General features: G+C 38.0%; 3 protein-coding genes across 3 annotated transcripts in view; 1 reads left to right on the top strand and 2 right to left on the bottom strand.

Annotated features, from left to right (window-relative positions):
• The window catches only part of LOC136247685 (E3 ubiquitin-protein ligase TRIM71-like), a 40,924-nt gene extending 36,574 nt beyond the window's left edge, over positions 1–4,350 (bottom strand). The window contains exon 1 of the mRNA XM_066039516.1: positions 3,793–4,350. Within this exon, the coding sequence (XP_065895588.1) occupies positions 3,793–4,317 (525 nt within the window). The 5' untranslated portion in view covers positions 4,318–4,350. The remainder of the gene's footprint in view (positions 1–3,792) is intronic.
• Positions 1–20,012, bottom strand: part of LOC136236181 (uncharacterized) — a 179,563-nt gene that overhangs the window by 131,332 nt on the left and 28,219 nt on the right. The gene's annotated exons all lie outside the window — the stretch shown is intronic.
• LOC136236146 (DNA repair protein XRCC1-like) lies at positions 4,326–18,613 on the top strand. Its single transcript, XM_066026250.1, has 16 exons — positions 4,326–4,471; positions 5,977–6,069; positions 6,700–6,736; positions 6,905–6,972; positions 7,024–7,102; positions 7,891–7,970; positions 8,599–8,679; positions 9,110–9,416; positions 10,080–10,239; positions 11,631–11,747; positions 11,805–12,029; positions 12,183–12,299; positions 13,674–13,747; positions 15,492–15,639; positions 15,919–15,994; positions 18,335–18,613. Exons 1-16 carry the CDS (start codon positions 4,421–4,423, stop codon positions 18,443–18,445), a joined length of 1,824 nt encoding a protein of 607 aa, XP_065882322.1. The 5' UTR covers positions 4,326–4,420; the 3' UTR covers positions 18,446–18,613.

The following is a 20,012-nucleotide window of genomic DNA, read 5'->3' as shown; positions in this document are numbered from 1 at the left end:
ATTTTGTATGTACATCTTGGCATTAATTGTACATCATTTTGAGATTAAAATACCAGCTGTTCATGGTGGGATAGCATCGTATTACATAGAGTAAAGGAAATACTTTGCATGGTTATGTAAACTCCTGTAGAGTAACTGCAACTCTCTACATAAACATTTTCAAAATGTTACTGTTACTCTTTTACAGAGTGGTACTTACTCTCCACCAAAATTCAGGGATGTTAAATTCTCCCTACACTGGGAACTCCCCTAGGGGAGTACGTAATGGTTGTTCCTTATTTTAACAGTGTAGTACTAGTTCAGTCTTTTGTTTCTAGACTAATAACTCTAGTGGCAGCCTAGCAGGAAATGGTATCACCTACTAGAAGTATATAGTTCAGTATTAAGGCACATGCAGATATACATTTTGTATGGATTAAGAAGGCCAATAGATATCTAGTGTTTGCTAGCATAAGGAAGTGTACGTAAAGTACACAATACAACCTGTTAATCAGAACACTTGAAAATGAGGACACCTGTATAATCTTTTTTTTTAAGAATAGAAGAACCTAATGGCATGCCCATATTTAACTCTAAGCTAAGATGTTCTAATAAAAATAAGTACATAGAAAAATTTGGAATTCTAGTTGGGACCACAGCACATCAATAAAAAGTACTGAAACAAGTTGGATAGTGCACGATATTAAATCACAGTAAAACAATAAGAAGTGTTATATCCCTACTGTGCATTTCCGTTCTGGTATTTTGAGCACAGCAGGGATATAACACTTCTTTTTGATTTACGGTGTAATACTGTGCACTACTCCAGCTTGTTTCATGTGCTATGGTCTCTACTCTAGTTGAAAATTCCAAATTTTTCTGTGTACTTGTTTGTTAACTTTTTTGTAAATATTACTATAACTGGTGAACCCACTGCACGCATACCACATCTGAAATGGCGCCGCACCCCCAGCTATATCAGTTATCATCTGAAAAGTGAAGTATCCATATGCATTATGTTGCATTGTCAGCTATGTTCAACCCGTTACACAGCATTTCGGATCTAAAACTGTTCGAAAAGCACCTCTGCAATCCATTCACATTATAGAAAGAAATGGTTCCGTGTGCCGCAGTAATATCAATTATCGTCTGAAAAGTGAGTATCCACTATGCGTTGTTGTTGGCTGTGTTCAACCCATTACACAGCAGTACAAATCAAGAACTGTTCGAAAAGCACCTCTGCAATCAAAACAGCCACTATGAAAAATACAACAATTTCCGTAACAAAAGGAAGCCATCACATGCTATTGCCATTTCAATGCTTTTTTGCTGTCAACAAAGATGAATGGGACACAAAGGAGGACAATGATAGGTCCATGAAGAATGCATTGTACATACTACAGTATGCCAAAAGGCACCTCTCAGATTGAAGCGACATCAAACAGTGAAAAATCAAGCCCGTTTCCTTAGCCGTTATCAAGTTATGCTTATCTGAAGGCATCAGTCAGTCAGGCAGTCAGTATAAAATTCCATTAATTAAATTATTTTTAAAACTCCATAGCAACTTGTTGAAAGCATTTCAGATTGATCTGAAAGCTTGGTTTTACGTGACCAATACTGCCTCATTGTCGTCAGGGAAAATTGAGGCTGAATTTTGGTGATGATATTTTGTGGGCCACGCCTACTCCTTTGTGGTCCCTACAATACAGTACTATCGTACTGTATGATGGTTTTACCTACACCTACAAAGCTAGAAAAGCAGAACTTATACAGAACAAAGATGAAAAGAGAAAGGGAGCCTACTAGGGGATAAATTACGAAAAATGGACACCCTGGACTCAGCAATTACGAGATCAACTGGAACAGGAAATGCAGGATGTCCGGCCGGAGCTTGATCTGGAGCCACGAATACACATGATGGAAGACTTAAGTAGTGGAAAATTCAAGGAACAACATAACCAACCCGGCTATGACTGAAGGTAGGGGGTGTAATCTGGGCCCTTGGTAATAGTCCCAAAATATCCTTGGCATGTAAACTAAGAAAGTCAGGACACTTTGATAATCAGGACACTAGCTCAGGGTATGAAAACAAGTTGGCATATTGATTCTGGACCAGACCGGGGGCAGTTATAATTGTAAAATTGATAAGCGCCACCCTGATAAGGTCAGGGAAAGTTGATTGTTAGTTTGTCATTTTAAGATTTTCAAAATATTGTGTGGGTGGAAGGTCATTATTCATTATGGCTAAAACCTTGAAGAAAACACTAGAATAAACACACTATTACAATAATGTGAATATTTGAAAATCCATGAGGTGCATGGACATAGAGTAGCTCACCTAATATCGGATGGGCTCCAATATCGGACGCCATTTCTCCTAAACTACAATGAACATTCAAACATTCTGCACATCTCCAGGTAGGCCAATGTTTCATCAACTTGTGTACCAAGTTTCAGATCTCTCGGGTTCTTGGTCTCGGTACAGCAGTCTTTTGAAGACAAGTCCGAATTATACGTAAAATCGGAAAAAACGCTCAATTCAAGGACAGCCATTGTTTGCAGATCACATTTGCATTAAATCAAAAATTGCATACCTTCAGATTGTAGGGCTACTCATTTACTTTCTAAATATGTATGGTTTATTTCATTTAAAGTATTGTACTAATGAGTTATAGACCAAAGAAAAGAGGCTGTCACTGGAGCAATAATCGCCCTAACTCAAAATTGTAATCAACGCTTTGAAAATATTTTAAAGTGGATAATTGCATACAATTAATCATTTACAAGTTGTCAAGCAACTTTTCCAATAAATTCACTGTCCTCCAGACTTAAAGTATTACAGGAATACCAAAACCCTCTAATAGAGCAGTCAAATACCCTAATATAACAGTCACCAATTTTTTGCAAAAAGGTGGTGTAAATCAATTCTACATAATGCTGATATGCTTAAAATGTGGTTCTACGTACTTTTTGTTTTAGAGTTTTAGGCTTTCAGCTGAAGTGATTGACTTTTTAAGTTAGGGTGTTTGACAGCCATATTAAAGATTTTGCTATTTCTGTAGTCATGTCTGCAGTATTTTATGTCTTTATAGTGTTGGATTTGCAGGAACTAGTGTTTAACAACTTTCAGTACACAGTCGAAAACAATCATCCACCTTGTATGCATTTTCAAACCATTTTTTCTGATTTTGAGCAAAAATAGCTAGGGCGAGTATTGCTCCAGTGACAGCCTCTTTTCTTTGGTCTATAACTCATCAGTACAATACTTTAAATGAAATAAACCATACATATTTAGAAAGTAAATGAGTAGCCCTACAATCTGAAGGTATGCAATTTTTGATTTAATGCAAGTGTGATCTGCAAACAATGGCTGTCCTTGAATTGAGCGTTTTTTCCGATTTTACGTATAATTCGGACTGGTCTTCAAAAGGTTGCTGTACCGAGGCCAAGAACCCGAGAGATCTGAAACTTGGTACACAAGTTTATGAAGCATTGGCCTACCTGGAGATGTGCAGAATGTTTGAATATTCATTGTAGTTTAGGAGAAATAGCGTCCGATATTGGAGCCCGTCCGATATTAGGTGAGCTCCTCTAGCCACTATAGCTATAATAAAAGTTTTGTAGCACTTCTATTAAGACACGTGGGTGGAAACAGGAAACTAGCAATCAACTTTGCCTGGCCTAAAATAGGGTCTGACCATGAAAGACTAACTATACAATCTTTGTGTAGTGATTCATATAGTCCGAATTTCTATCATACATGTCAGATTATGTGGCTGTACATAACTAAAACGACAAACAGATATTCTGTACCTTTAGTGTGTTCTCCCTCTTGTCTGCTCCTTTCTTAATAAATGCTATAACTTGTTCTTCTCGCTCATCAATGACCTTTCTAAGAGCATTAAACACCTCCCTCGTCCTCTCCATGTTGTATTCCTTTCTGTTCCTTACACGTTGTGTCATCTCCTTCATTACGGACACTGCCCGTTTCGTCTCTTCCAGTAAACCCATCATATGATCCGTGCCTTCTCCCAGTCTCCTTGTTTCTTCACCGGTCACAGTTGATATAAGAGTACACTGGTGTGTTGAGTGACCATGGGAGATGCAGTCTCTACATAACTCAATTCCACATTGTCTGCAGAACACGTCAAGTTTCCTTCGCGGATGATCAGGGCAGTATTCAGAAGGGGGCGTGGCAGCAGGAGTCTTCAACAGAGTGGCGCACTCTTCGCTGCAGCTAATAACATCTTGAAGTTGGTCTGGATTATCAAAATGTTCCATCAACACTTGAAAATGAGACACCACAGAAGACACGGGAGGGAGGAGAGCAGAAGCCATATCGACCACACCCTTTACAAGTAGAGGCGCTATTTAGAGGGCGCTACCACAATATTCGAAAATATTGGAAGCAGGACTTTTTGGAAGGCGGAACGCAAAAACAATGCCAGTACTTAAATTTCAACACGTGTACTCGTTCAGCAGCGAAGATCCAGTGAGTTATCTTAGTGTCTTGTGACTTTTACTATTTCGTTGCATGGAGCTGATTAATCTTACGATTTGTAAGCCATACAACTGTGTGCATACAAATTTTCAGTCAGTGCATCTTGTAGGCTTGACATAGTTACAAACCATACACAAAATTTTCAACTAGAGTAGGGACCAACCACAATGACAAAAAGTACTGAAACAAGCTGGAGTAGTGCACGTTATTAAATCAATAAGAAGTGTTATACATCGTGCCACTTGCTGGTGGAATAAGCTACCATTTGAAGTGCCCAACAAGCATGGAGAATTTGTCACTTTAACGAAGACCCGCTGTATAACTAATAATAGTTAATTTGTATATTATTTAAATGTATTGCTTTGTATGTGTCATGTCTTGTATGTTTTTCAGTTTTGTACTTGTGTATTTGTATGTGTCTCAGTGTACTCTGACATGGAAGAACCGCTATGCCGAGTGTCCCTGCTTTGCTCAAGATACCATAATGGAACACAGAAGTTAATATAACATTTTTTATCGTTTTAGTGTTATTTAATATTGTGCAGCACTACTCCAGCTTGTCCAGTACCTTGTCCCTACTCTACCGTACGTAAGAAAAAATTGACAATGTCATACTTCACATTTGACGAATAAAATGTTGACGAAAATCAAGAAAAATGTAGACAAAGCCTGTACTTTTAAGGCACTTATAAACATTTGACGAATTTTAATTTAACGAATTAAATCGATTCATCAAAATTTTTGACATCAAAATTTCCTTGCGTACGGACGGTACGGTAGTTAAAAACTCCTTTTTTTTTTAACATACTCGTTTGTTAACTTTTTCGTAAATTACCTAAGCATACCGAATCAAAAGAAAAAATAAATGGCACTGCACACCCCAGTTACCAATTATCATCTGAAAAATTATGCTTCGTTGTCAGCTATGCTCAACTGGTTACACAGCATTACGAATCAAAAAAGCACCTCTGCAATCAAAGTAGCTGCAATGACAGTTTCCATTACAAAGGAAAGCCATCACATGCTACCACCAAATCAACACCTTTCACTGTCAGCATAGATGAATAGAACACAAAGGAGGACACTGGTAAGCTTATGAAGAATGAATTGCACATGCTACGATATGCCAAAAGGCATATGTCTGGCTGAAGCGATGCCAAACAATGAAAAATTAATCCCATAGCCTTCCTTAGCTGTTATCAAATTACACTTGTCTGAAGGCATCAGTCAGTCAGTAGAAAATTCCATTTAATTTTTTTTAAAGTTTGTAGCAACTTGTTGAAAGCATTTCGATCTGAAGGCTTGCTTGGACTTAGTTTTACCTAACTAATACTGCCTCATCGTCATCAGGGAAAAGTGAGGCTGGTTTTTGGGTGATGTTATTTCATGGGCCACACCCAAACCTTTGTGGTCCCTACTATACAGTGCTATTGTACTGTATGATACAAGTCATATCATCACACATAAACTCCCACAATGTATTTACCAACCTGTAGAACAATCCAGCTGATAATCTACTAAGTGAAGACTCATTCAGAAAATGGACATGTGCCAGTCCTGGAGAGAAACAAGCTTCAGTTGTATTACAGGTAATACTGACACATGTTATGGGTATGAGAGTGTGTGTACTGTTTGAGTAATTAGAAAACTTGTTCATTCTCTCAGAATCTGTGACTTTCTACATGTCATGTTTCAAGTAACATGTGAGGAATTGGGACACTTCCAGCTTGCTACATGATTGGTGACATGTATGTATGTTCTCTGTAACAGTGTCCACATGCAAGGAATGGTCAATAACTGGCATGTGTGGTTCACGTTGCATGCACAGCTGTTGCTATGGTTACTTCTGTTGCTATTGGTTACTAACATTCTTAAATACTGGTACACACTGATGGTAGTGTGCTATGAAGTACCTACCATATCTTGTTATGTGTATTATGATTATGATTGCTTTATTATGATTAAAGTACTTGGTAAAGGCAGAGCCTGTATACCAGAAGGCCTTATAAAGGCCTAAGATGTATGTCACCATATAACTTTCATGGCAGATGCATGCACTTGTGTGTGCATGCATGTTCTAATTTCACTGTCTTGTGATAGTGTATGACACAAAGGATTCACTTAGTCATGCTTTACACATGCTAACATACAGTATGTACGTATGTATTATCATGTGTGGATGAGACTGTTAATCAGTGAAGTGATCTCTTTTGTTATAGCTTGAGAAAGCTTCACTGATCAATGCCATTGACATTGGTAAGTGAGTGTGTTTGTAAACAGTAGTAGCTCATCGAAAAATACTTTACCACTTAAAATTAGCATTTCCTGAGATTTTGCATAAGTGTATATGTGTTTGTGAAATGTTAAATACTGTGTATGCATATGTAGTGCTGTGTGTGTGTTATAATATACTTTTTTCTATAGGAAATGATGGAAGTGCTTTTGTGGAGGTGTTGGTGTGTAGGTCTGGTGATGATGGTGACAATTATGAAGTGAGTTAGTGTATTCTGTGTTAATTTTGATTGTGGTATTGTGTACACCAGGTGTTGTTGGTCACATCCAGTTTTATGTCACCAGCAGAGAGTAAGAGTTGGACTAACACCAACCGAGTGAGAATGTTTAGTAAGTGTATGTGTGTAGTGTGTGTGTGTGTGTGCGTGTGTGTCTGTCTGTCTGTCTGCAGTGTGCGTCTGTGTGTGTGTGTGTATAGTGTGCATCTGTATGTGTGTATAGCGTGCGTCTGTGTCTGTGTATAGTGTGTGTCTGTGTGTGTTGTGTTGTGTATGTGTCTGTAGTGTGTGTGTGTGTGTTTGTTTGTGTGTGTGTATTTGTCTGTGTGTCTGTGTCTGTAGTGTGTGTCTGTGTCTGTGTGTGTATTTGTCTGTGTCTGTGTCTGTAGTGTGTGTCTGTATGTGTGTGTGTGTCTGTGTTTGTCTGCGTCTGTGTGTATAGTGTAGTGTATGTGTGTGCATGTGCATGTGTGTGTATCTGCCCATACATCCATGGATTCCTTCCCTTGAGGGTTTGCCTTCACTAGCTTTCAGTATATGAATAGCACACAGATGACCAGCTACTATAGACATGACTGTTTAACAAAAGAAGAACAGGTACATATTATCTGTGCATGTCTCATTGTTCTGGTCTACCCTACCATGTTAATGGGAGCCTGATGTATTTATTTATCAGGAAATTTTAGCAATGTAAACTTGCAATGGATTAGTGGTGTCTGTTGATGGGTGTATTCCTTACATGAGAAGTAGTACACTGGAACAAGTCCTTATTGTCTGGAGGATTTGTCCTATTACTTGTAGTATGTGCCTGTATTGCACAGGTCTCCCAGAGTTTGTGAAACCATAGCTGAAGCCTTTTTCTGATGTGTGTTTTCATATATCAAACACTATTCTCTGTAGGTAAAGAGAAGCTATCAAAGAATATTATCAGTCAAAAATGGGACCGTCTGAAGCTAGTATGTACACAACCATACAATAAGGTACAATTGTGTGTTTGTGTTAGCATGCGTGAGAGCTATTGTAGTACATACAAATACATGTCTACTATAATATTATGATGTCATATGCTTACGTGATCAAGGAAAAGATTGATGAGCCCCAAAACTAACTTACGGTATGTAATGGATACAGCCAGTTACGTGTTCTTACTATTTCAACTAATACTAGTCACTTTGTTTCATAGTCAGCTAGCCACCAGTCCATATGGTTTTAAATAGCTTCTATCGACAGCCGTGTCTATATCTCCATGAATTTGACTGGTGCTATTCAGGTGTATGTCATAAAATGGCTGGGAAGGTAGTACGAAGACTCTCCAGCATTAATGTATGACTACCAAAACTTCTTAAAAGAACTACACATACACAGAAGACAGCTATTGTTCAATTTTGTCTCAAGCTTCATGTCTTTGGTTGGCTAGTGCTGTTTCGAGGTCCCAGAGTATTCCTAGTCCCTGACTCATACACATCTACTGGTGATAAGAAGACTGAGTGTAATGGCTTATTACGTAGTGTATTGGCTATCCACTGATGGTGAAATATTAGCTTCAATGTTGTGTGCATATATGGATTGACTTGACGTACTAGTCATTTTGTATTGTTGCAATAACAGGCAGAGAAGTATGGACTATCATTTGTCAAGCTCCACTCTCCAGCTGAAGTGAACAATGATGAACCGATGGATACTAATACGGTAATGTGTCTGTCTGTCTGTCTGTTTTTGTGTGTGTAGAGCTGTATATAGGACAGAACAGGTTTGTCTTGGGACATCCTGTAAAAATATAGGACAAATTAAGACAATGTGATTGTCCAGGCAATCCTAGACATTTATGCTGTGCACACAACAAAATATTACAGTGAGCTCCAGACTGGAATAGGCTGGGCACTTCTCCATCCATTTCTCCATGGTCTCTTTAGTAGATATAAACTACACATATGTATTACTTGTGTGCATGTGTAGTCTGTAGACTCCTGACCTCTCTAGTACTGTAAGGACAGCATGTATGTTACAGTGTAGTGATCAGAAATTACATATAAACCTGTGTGTATGTACCAGCATTAACCTGTGTGTAGTGTGCAATTATGTGTGTGTGTGTTTACTTTGCCTTGTCTCACACATTCAGGCTGATACAGTATCGTTTGGAGGGTTTTCACTGAGAGAAGAATCTAAGACACTTACTCCAGGAAGTTTGTTTCAACGAAGGGACAAAGATGAGTCCACCAGCACATCATCTGTTGCCACGGCAGCAGCTCAAGCACGTATGGCATCTCGGGAGGCTGAAAAAGAAGCTCAAATAACTGTACCAGTGTCACATTCCTCTTCGAAGGATTCAAAAAAGCATAGTGATGACTCATCTTCTAGGGAAGAAAGTGTTGCTAAGAGAAGTGCTCCTTCTGAGGACTCTGAATTGCCCAAGAAGAAGCAAAAAGGTTGTGTGTATTGTTGTGGTTGTATTATACACATGCATAATTAAGAGCTAATATTGAGTTTTTGAGATGAAAACATGGCTGAACCTTGATCCTTTTCCCCACATCCAATCATGCCCATAACAGTATATATGCATGCACACGGCATGCTTGTGTGTGGTTGAACTCTGTATGTGTGTGGTTGAACTCTGTATGTGTGTGGTTGAACTCTGTATGTGTGTGGTTGAACTCTGTATGTGTGTGGTTGAACTGTGTGTGTGTGTGTGTGTGTGTGTGTGTGTGTGTGTGTGTGTGTGTGTGTGTGTGTGTGTGTGTGTGTGTGTGTGTGTGTGTGTGTGTGTGTGTGTGTGTGTGTGTGTGTGTGTGTGTGTGTGTGTGTGTGTGTGTGTGTGTGTGTGTGTGTGTGTGTGTGTGTGTGTGTGTGTGTGTGTGTGTGTGTGTGTGTGTGTGTGTGTGTGTGTGTGTGTGTGTGTGTGTGTGTGTGTGTGTGTGTGTGTGTGTGTGTGTGTGTGTGTGTGTGTGTTCCCATATGTAGTGTATGGATGTATATATGTGTGTGCGTACATGCGTTCGTGCGTGTATGTGTGAGTGAGAAAGCAAGCATGTTTGATACCAGACAAAGTACATAGTTGGATAAGGTACTATCAGTATTTCTTTCACTTCCAGCGTCATCTCCTAAAGATGATGATATCAGTACAATACTGTCTGGAGTGACATTTGCTCTCAGTGGCTTCAAGAACCCATACAGGAGTGAACTGAGGGACAAGGCTACTGAACTGGGAGCACACTACAAACCTGATTGGGGATCATCATGTACACATCTCATGTGAGTACTGTAGTCATGTATACATATATGTGACCATTTCAGCAAAAATCCATCTAGTAGTGATGTGCGATATATCGGAAAAATATCGATTTCGCGATAATTTTGTCGATATCGTTATCGTATCGATTTTCGATACTGCTTTAGCATATTTCGATATTTATCGAAAAGATAATATTTTGCGATAATTATCGAAATGTCGAAGAATATTTCGATAAATCTACAGCATTTAGTGTGTGATTGCGCAATCACGCTAGAAATGAAGGTTGGTTCTGTACTATCTAGCCACTTTAAAAACTTGTCTGCCAGTCTTCTAGGCTTATTAGCAATAGTTTGTGTGCAAATTGTATTTCAAGCATATTTATAAATATCGGCCGCCCACGCAATTACACCACCCACACAATTAAAAATTATCGATAATTGTATCGAAATTTCGATATTTACCCCAATATCGTATCGATGTAATATCGAAATAAAAATCCTGATATCGCACACCACTACCATCTAGGTCGCTAATCTTCCGAATCTCTTTTTATTTTCTCAGCATCATCTGCATAGCCGAAGGAATATTTCACTAATATTTCAGTCGATTTTGGTGAGTAGTTTTGGAATTACAGCACTAGAAATGAGGAAAGACAAGGAAATCGATTTGTACAGTGACTATACTAAAAATGAACTACAGGCGCTTGCATTAGCAGCCATAGATTCCAGTTGGATTAGTCTGCAAAGTTGGGATTTGGCTTCCAGTGGTCATCATGGTTTGCCAGATCAGTCAAGGTATAGTTTTAGCCCTACAGTAGGTGTATGAAGGCGGTTTTAAATAGTGACGATTTGTTTACATCTACCACATCGTAAACAAACATACGTGACACACAAACCATTGGGGCTACAGAAATGAAACAAGCATTTTCGAACTCCCCATGAGTAGGCAAATAAGGTGGTATATAGGTTTAATCGATTTAACACTTCCTTTCTTGATTAATGGCTTGGTAAAAACTTACATAATTTTTTTTCTTTGTGTAATTTGTGTAATTTCACCAATGGTTCTCACTGAGATGGTCACATATAGCAGTGTGGAACATCACACTGGAGATGTAAGGTCCTATCTACCACAATCTGTACAACAACTAACTGAACTGCACATTGGGATATTGGTCCATGGTCCTATTTGTATTGATGCACATACTTTGTACCATCACCTCTGTGTTCAGGACACTTCATTATGTTGTCCGAAATAGAGGGACTTCACTGTATGTGTACTTGCTGCTTCAGATAGTTAGACATGTATCACAGAGAGAACAGAATTTCCAGTTGCTTTGACCATACAATATCATAAAGTATAACATTTGTGTTTAGTCATTTTGTCAAATACATTATACATTGATCACTTACAGTTGTGCATTCACCAACACACCAAAGTTCAACCAGGTCAAGGAGGCTGGTGGAGTAATAGTACGTAAGGAGTGGATTGTGGACTGTCACAAAAAGAAAACCAAACTACCAATTGTCAGGTATAGAACCAGTTAGTGATTTGTGTTTGTTTAGTGTTTTGCTGTTTGTGTCATCAGTTATCAGATGACTGGTAAAGCACGAGATGATGATGACAGCTCCGATGATGAATATGCACCTTCCCCACCCTCCTACCGTAAGGGTGACACACTTGGTGATGTTTCCAAGAGGGGAAAGGGGAAATCCCCAATCACAAAACCACCAGTGGGTGATGATTCTGCGAAAGGAAAAGGGAAAGCCCCTATTTCCAAGTCACCAATGAAACAAAAAGAACCAACAAGAAGGTGGATAAAGCTCTGTGTCATTGTGTAATATGTCCTATCACTTGCCTTAGCCTAAAATAAAAAAAATCACAGTTAGGCAGATACAGGAACTATGCCAATTTGCAAAGAAACTTTCCACTTTACAATTATTGTGTTATTTTCACTCCCTTACAGTGGTGTTGATCCATATGGAGGTTCCACTGATGATGAGGGGGGTTCCCCTAAGATCAGCCCTAGGGTGTCCAGTATTGACTCTGATGGAGGAGGGGACACTGAGGATGAGATTAGGAGGTGATGATAGTATATTTACATCTGTCATGAATGGCTGAACTGTAGACAGGCTGTACCATACAGCTGTATGACAGGATATTTTGATGGAAGAACAAGTTCACTAATCCATAATTCATTAGCTTTGATGAATTAAATGCTGACAAAAGTCAAGAAAGCATAGATCTGAATGTTTACTTTTGTGGGTATTTACAGTGTGTTTACATTTGACAAAGTAGTCATCGACAAGTTTAACTCATAAATCAACTTCTTTCTTTGTCAAAATTTCCTGTCGTACATATAGTATAAATATTATGACAGAAGAGTAAATGTATTAGAATAACTACATGTGTAGGTTGGGTTTAGGTTAACAATACTAGAATAGGTTTATAGTTTTACTCTTGCTTTGTGGATTTTTATTTTGTACGTATGACGAATGTAAACACCTGTGGTACAGTGAAGATTACCAGTTCATTGCATACGTATGTACATTCTCCAGTGTACTGTACGCAAGGAAATTTTGATGTAAGAAAAAATTGACAAACTCATACTTCAGCACATTTGACGAATAAAATGTTGACAAAAATAAGTCGTAGACAAAACCTGTACTTTTAAGGTGCTTATAAACATTTGACAAATTTTAATTTGATGAATTTAATCGTTTCGTCAGTTTTTTTGATGTCAAAATTCATTGTGTATGGTAGGGTAGATCAAAGCTGAAAACAGTATATACATGGACTCAAAATTTACCACTTATGTGCATGTGTGAAGCATTAGTGCTGTACACCAGTGTCCAATTAACCAGTTATTAACAGGTGTTGTCTAGGTCAGCCAATAACTGGTGAAGAAACCTTTAAACAGGTTATTGCCTGCCCACTTGGTAAATCATAAATTACCCCTGCTGACAAGTGTTAACATCGTAACATAACCTCAAAGTATGTGTACATATTGTAATAACTGTTATTGCAAGACAGGATGTTGATGGTCACTTTGGTACCACCCCTAAACCTTCCAGCAGGCTTGTTGAGTTGCATCATGTCTGCCAATATACAAGCCAACCAATTAGCTGGTTATTGCCAATTATTGGTAGGCAATTAACCAGTGACAAAAATTTTGTAGGTGTACAGCACTATGAAGCAGACACATCGTATTCCAAACAGCTCTTAAATATCAATAGATTTCAACCCATTCAGTGATGTAGACACCATATGGCACATTTGCTGAATAAACACTCCTTGTATTAAGTGTTCTGTAGCTTTCATCATTTGTTGTAGCAGCTAATGTGTTTATTATTAAATGGTCACACTCCTTATAATATGGAACAACTCATGTACTGTTGCACATGATCACTAGATTTGTGGTTGTGCATAGATTTATCCTATTCTTCACACATTACAGGATTAAGGCTCATCAGAATATGGAGGAGGATCCTTATGGTGGTAGTACTGAAGAGGAGGATGATGATAAGGAAGGTGTGTACTGGTGTATATTACTAACAACTAGTATCAAACGGTACGGTCGTACCGTTTAAGTAGGGATTGTGGTGAATGTTTCGCACGCCGCCCAAAATTCCACCTTTAAAAATCACCCTACAGACATTGTATGCGGCGAAAATCACCTTTACGGAATAGTACTAGTCCATATAATACATAAAACAGCATTAAATATAACAAAACACTTACAGGTGGCTGGATATAAAATTTTAAAAAATTGCCAAAACTCCAATTTTTGCCTCACTGCCTCACTTACCACAGTCGCAAGCCTAGAGCCCAAACGAAGCAGTGCACAGTCATCATTTTACACCACAACAACAAACTCACCGGTGGGATGTGCCTTTTGGGTTCCGACGAGTGTACGCCCTGTGCGCATTGTATTTCCTTTTATCTTCAATCAGGTTGGTTGTCTTCTTCAAGCATCAAAACCATACCGAGGCGTTAATTTTATGTATCAATACTTTTCTGTAGACACCACAAAATTATTTCAGAAAGTGCTTATGCTGCTGAAAGAGCAGGGTGCTTATAATTTCAAGTGTTGCACATGAAACATTAAGGCTGCTGAGTTGTCACTTCGACTTTTGCCAACGTCTGGACTGCAATCGATGAAGAGATTTGAAATGGACTGATACTCGATGGCTTTTTCCTCTTAACATACTGACTCAGCCACTCAGTGCAGGATGGCGAAATCAGCGAGTGATTCATGTGATTGGATAGTACTCGAGTGGAAATTGTATTACTTCATCCTGTTAGTCAAGACTAAGCTCCAGACAACTGAAAGGGCCTGTTCGTTCGAACAACTTCCGGCCTGGGTGAATAGAACGCAGACCATCGTACTAAGACACGGGTCATAGATCTGAGCGCTACTGCTACTACGATCAAAGGCAAGCTATATGCACGCTACTACGGGCCTAGCACAGTACGTACTTTAATAAGCTGTAACTAGCTAGTTGTGCTACAACAAAAAACTAAACAAACTAGTATTGTAAAAATTGTTAATTTAAAAGTGAAGTAGGGATCTATGCAATAAAAGTAGTGAAACAAGAGATGAATGATGATATTACAGCATAACTCAATGGGAAAGTCCTACTGTGGCACATTAGCTATAATTTTGCTCAATGCCAAAGTAGGGACTTTCCCATCAAGCTATGATGTAATATCATCATTCATTTCTTGTTTCACTACTTTTATTGCATAGATCCCTACTTCACTTTTAAATTAACAATGTTTAAAATACTAGCAAATAATAGTTAGACATCGAAACAGTTCTACGGAATTTAGAGACCCGAAAGGCCCTGTGTTGTGGCGCACGAGCAAAGTGAGGGCACCTGAGGGTTTCTAAATTTCGTAGAACTGTTTCGATGTCTACTTAATTTAGACCACAGCTCATTGTTGCTGCCTGTAGCACCTTCACAGCTGCTTGTAACACAAGAAGTGTAACATTCTTGAGTAGAACAAGCCCCTGTCAACTTGTAATGGCGCTTGCTATCGAGTTAAATTCCCATGCATTGCCAACGTTACAGGCACGTAATTGTCGTGTTTTGTATTGCCCCAGAGATAGGGATCGATTGAGACATGACACAGGATCTACAGAATTTAGATACCTGTAAGTAGCCAATGAAATTTGAGTTTTCTTGCTGTGGTTCAACTGCTTGCATTTAGCTCAATTAATTGTGTACATATTTTGTCGTTGTTGATATGTTATGTGTTATTGTGTACATAGCTGGTACTGCTAAGTCTGTTGTCAAGGATAACAAACGCTCCTTGTTGGACCTGCCAAACTTGTTTAGTAAAAATCGGTTTTTGCTGTATGGTGACTTCACGGACTCCTATCGTAAGATGTTGATGAGATACATCACAGCTTATGATGGGTAAGTGTATAATTAGTTTATATGTGGTTTTTAAGCTTTTTGATTTTAATGGGGCCACTTTCTCTTCAAAGTATATATGTACAGTATACAGGATGTACCAGTTCCCATTAAGCATCCCTTAAAATTATCGGCTAAATTTCTTTTATACAATTGTGGTGACCTTCATCAAGTTTACAGGATATGTGTACCATATGGTGACCTGTTGTGTAGCTAGTATATTGATATGTGTAACATGTATACAAACAATGACCACATTTTACTAGTGATGTTGTTTGTTAGTGACATAGTGGACTACATGGGTGATGGAGTGACTCACATTGTAACTGAGTCAAAATGGGATGACAACTTTGATGAGGTTTGTATATACGTTCTACAGTGGAATATCAGTTATCCGAACCCCAGGGTGGTCCATAAGGCTGAAAAGTCTGTATCTCTGAAACTGTGTACAATAACCTTAAAATAGCCACTACATTACTCACCATGAACTCCATGATACATAGCATAGATGAAGAGTTGGGTAGAACGCCTTTCATCACATCACTTAGAAATAGCCTTCTTCATCAAATATTCACATTAAACAAGGAATATCTTCGCCATACTTTGTGCTATGACCTTAAACTATACACCATTAGAATACTCATGCACTAAAGTGTAGTGATATACAATAGATTACATGATCTTGTAATGTACGCTTGTATCAGAGAAAATGCCATCAAGTTCCTTCAAAAACAACATCTACCGTTCATCGCTTTGTATCAAAAGTACTCTTTATTGTTGTATAAAACTGTTGTTATAGTGCATGTGTGGTGTCTAACAACTGGAGTAGGAGAGTAACAGCTGGATTACCTCAAAAACTCATTATAGGCATGGTGTTTAACTTATTTAGACTTTGGTTTAAAGTACGTACCTTTATAGCCAGAGCATGAAAGAGCAACGCAGAACAGCCGAATGGTTTCTTCCTGAAGTCGTTATAGCGCCCACAAAGATAATTATTCGACCAGTTACCAGAGTAATGGCTAGAACTACAGTATATATGCCGCTTAGTCTACTATTTGTCTAGAATTATTCGCAGAACTCAGAGAAGAAGAGTATTACAGTATTATCAAGTACTCCAGTGTGCCTTTCGTGTTATAATTATTTTATCATGTACAAAATTGCTTGAGAGCAGGTTACTAAAAGAAACAAATTTGCTTGAAAGTGGATGTTAACATTGCAATATGCATTTAAAAATAGGTCATGGACATGAAGAAGACATTCTCCCTGTAGGAAGGAAAATTATCTAGTTTTTATTTCCAAAAAAATGCTCACATTTTGCTCTAACCCTGTGGGGAAAAAATAAGAAGATAAAGATGAACAGAATGGCTCAGAACTTCTTCCAAATTAACTTCTGAAAGGCTTCTTTTGAGGTTCGAAAAGATTTGTAATGTGTGTGTTCTATTAGGATTTTGGAAAAAAACATTAGCAATCTCTATTATGAACCACTACCGCGGTTCATGATAGAACAGTCATTTTCGTAGTTCGATTTATCGAGAATACGGAAAAATGATAACTGAGGTTCCACCGTATACTGTAACTGTTTCCTACAGTGTAATGTTTCATTGATTGTTAATGTGTACATGGTTACGCATACACTGTACTTGTAAATTTTACAGTGTACCGTACATGTACGTAAACTTGGTTTCCTCATCATTGTGTTCTTTGATCTGTACTCCAGCTTGTACATGTGTTTGACCTGTACTTACCTTGTGTAATATATACCACAACACGGACTGACATATACTTTCTGTACTATGATACTGATAGCATATCTGCTTACATCAAGCACTGCCACTTGACAATTTGAAATATCCAATTGTCGCTCCTTGGGCTTGCTCCATGATGCTGTTAATATTTGTCAAGTTAACTCCCACAGTTGATTTTGGACTGAGGTTTTGTTAAAAGAAACTAGTGGTACTGCTCCCTCATCAAGGCCATGTCATGGTACATTTGTGACCCACTGAGCGAAAACCAGCCATTTCTGCAAAAATTCTATTTTGCTATAAAAATGTATTGAAATAGCTACACATGTTACATAAAAAGTACGTACAGTTTAATCACTTCAGTATGTTGAAACAAAGCTCAAATCTATAAAACCTACATACCACCAGATTCTCCTGTTCATGGGGAGTAAGAAATTCTTGTTTCGTTTTTGTACATTGTATGGTAAGCAAATTATGGGTGCACATTTATGATGTGGTAGAAATAAAGTTTACTGTCATTTCATTGTTAGAATGGCCTTAATCTTTGTCGCACAGAGACATGCAGGGAAACACTATACCTTGATAGATGTGACGTAAACAGACTGTGCCAAACCTCGTCTTTGTAGCTTGTTTCAGTCATAAGTGATGATTGATTAAATATTCACTTGTAATTTATTTGCTGAATTGTTGTTGTACAAATCGAATTACGTATTCTTGTTCCAACTGTCCAGCAATATAACTCCAAGGGTCTTCATCACAAAAGGCTAAAACTGTGGCTGCCCACTCCTTTATTACTATTGGTAACAGAGAAGCAATAAAATGGAATTTGAGGAATGTGCAAAAATGGCCGGTTTTTGCTCAGTGGGTTACATTTAAAATGTGCCCTTGGTAACAAATTGGTACATTATGCAAAATGGTACGTAATGTTTGTATATTTCATATTAAATATTTTGTAGGCACTTTCAGAGAACAGCTCCTTAACATTTGTGAAACCAAAATGGATATTTGCTTGTCATGAAAAACAGAAACTGGTACCAAACCAACCCTACATTGTAGCACCATCATAACATAATGTGTCAAGTACATAGCTAGCTAGTTAATGTGTTTTTGTCTGTTGTGTACACAGTATAGGTATACTCATTTGATAATATGTATGGTCATACCCTTATTTGGTTCTGTACCATATCTAATGTATTGTAAGTATCTCAAAAACTTTTATGAAATGTGTTATCCTACATGAATGGGTATCGTACAGTAGTACTGTGTAGTTTGGGTTTTCCTGCCTGAAACTATCACAAAAAAAGCAGCGTTACTTTTCATGCACAACATGCAACTGGGAAGTATTGGTTGAGCATAATCAAACTCACATTTCAAAGCGACCCTAATCACTTTCAATAAGTTTTATATTGAATGACTGAAATTTTTATTTAACAGTATTTTCTTATGTAACTGATGCTTTCGGTATAACTAGACTTGATTTTTTTCATTGTTTGATGCCGCTTAGGTCCAAGATGTTCTTTTCACATACCCCAGCAGCTATAATGCATGCATCATAAACTCACCTTTATGTCCCATTTCTTTCTCCACTACCATATAGGTACGTGTATATTGACATCACTGGCTTCAAATTTGTGTTGACTATTTTGTTATAGTCCATATTTTCCATCGTGACTGGATCAGGGACCCACAGAATATTCAATTTGAAAGACAAAAAAACATGACAATCCACAAGTCATTAGCATGAATAAAAAACAAATTTCATAATTATTTTAGTGTATTTAGAACTCTTCAGATGATGTGGGCTTGGCTGCTTATTAGGGCTGAGCGATACTGCCATTTTAGTATCACGATCGATACTAAAGCCACTATTCACAATACTGAATAGTTCACGATACTTACAAATCATAGCTGGTGCCACATAATGTATTGCTCAGCATTCCTGCAGGAAGTCCTTATAGGTGATAGCAAACTAGCCACCATCATCCTTGTTTACAGTAACAGTTATTGTAACACATGCTTTGAGGTTCTTATGGAGTTCACACCTCTCTGCAGGGGAAACCAGATGGGTGGACTTTATCATTTACAAGGATTCTTAGCCTAGTACTGCATAACAAATGGATTTTTAATGACAGTAATGTACAGGCATGGTATCACGATAGTTAATAACAAAATATCGCGATATCGATACTTTCAAAATATCGCGATATATCGCTAAAACGGTAGTATCACTCAGCCCTACTGCTTATAATTACTTACCTTAGCCTGTGGCCTCGGTGCATGATTAAGTTCGTGGGTAGCCTCACCCACATCATCCTCAAGCTCGTAGCATAGAAATGGTGTCAAACTGATACATAATGACACATAGCCCACCATTAAGTCTTACGATTGTAACATCAGATATAGCTGATCCAGCCACGTTGCTCTAAACTGCATTGAAAATAACCTATATAAACCTGTTCTATAGTACAGTAATTAAATAATTATGCTGCATTGCTCACATTTACAGTAGTATATTTATTTAATGAAGTCAATTAATTCTCAAGTGTAGGTTAGTTTTTTTCTAATAGAACCATTTTTGACAATAAGTAAATAATACGGCAATTAGCTATGCAGGAGAAAAGGGGAAGTCTAGGG

This window comes from Dysidea avara, chromosome 1 (genome assembly GCF_963678975.1).
Source record: "Dysidea avara chromosome 1, odDysAvar1.4, whole genome shotgun sequence".
Lineage (NCBI taxonomy): Eukaryota > Metazoa > Porifera > Demospongiae > Dictyoceratida > Dysideidae > Dysidea > Dysidea avara.
The sequence above is the reverse complement of the archived record's forward strand: the minus strand, read 5'-3'. Positions and strand labels throughout refer to the sequence as shown.

Coding starts and splice junctions, on each gene's coding strand:
- LOC136236146 (XM_066026250.1), top strand. CDS start 4,421: ATGCCAGTACTTAAATTTCAACACGTGTACTCGTTCAGCAGCGAAGAT. Junction 4,472..5,976: donor CGTTCAGCAGCGAAGATCCA/GTGAGTTATCTT, acceptor ACCAACCTGTAG/AACAATCCAGCTGATAATCT. Junction 13,748..15,491: donor GGAGGATGATGATAAGGAAG/GTGTGTACTGGT, acceptor TTGTGTACATAG/CTGGTACTGCTAAGTCTGTT.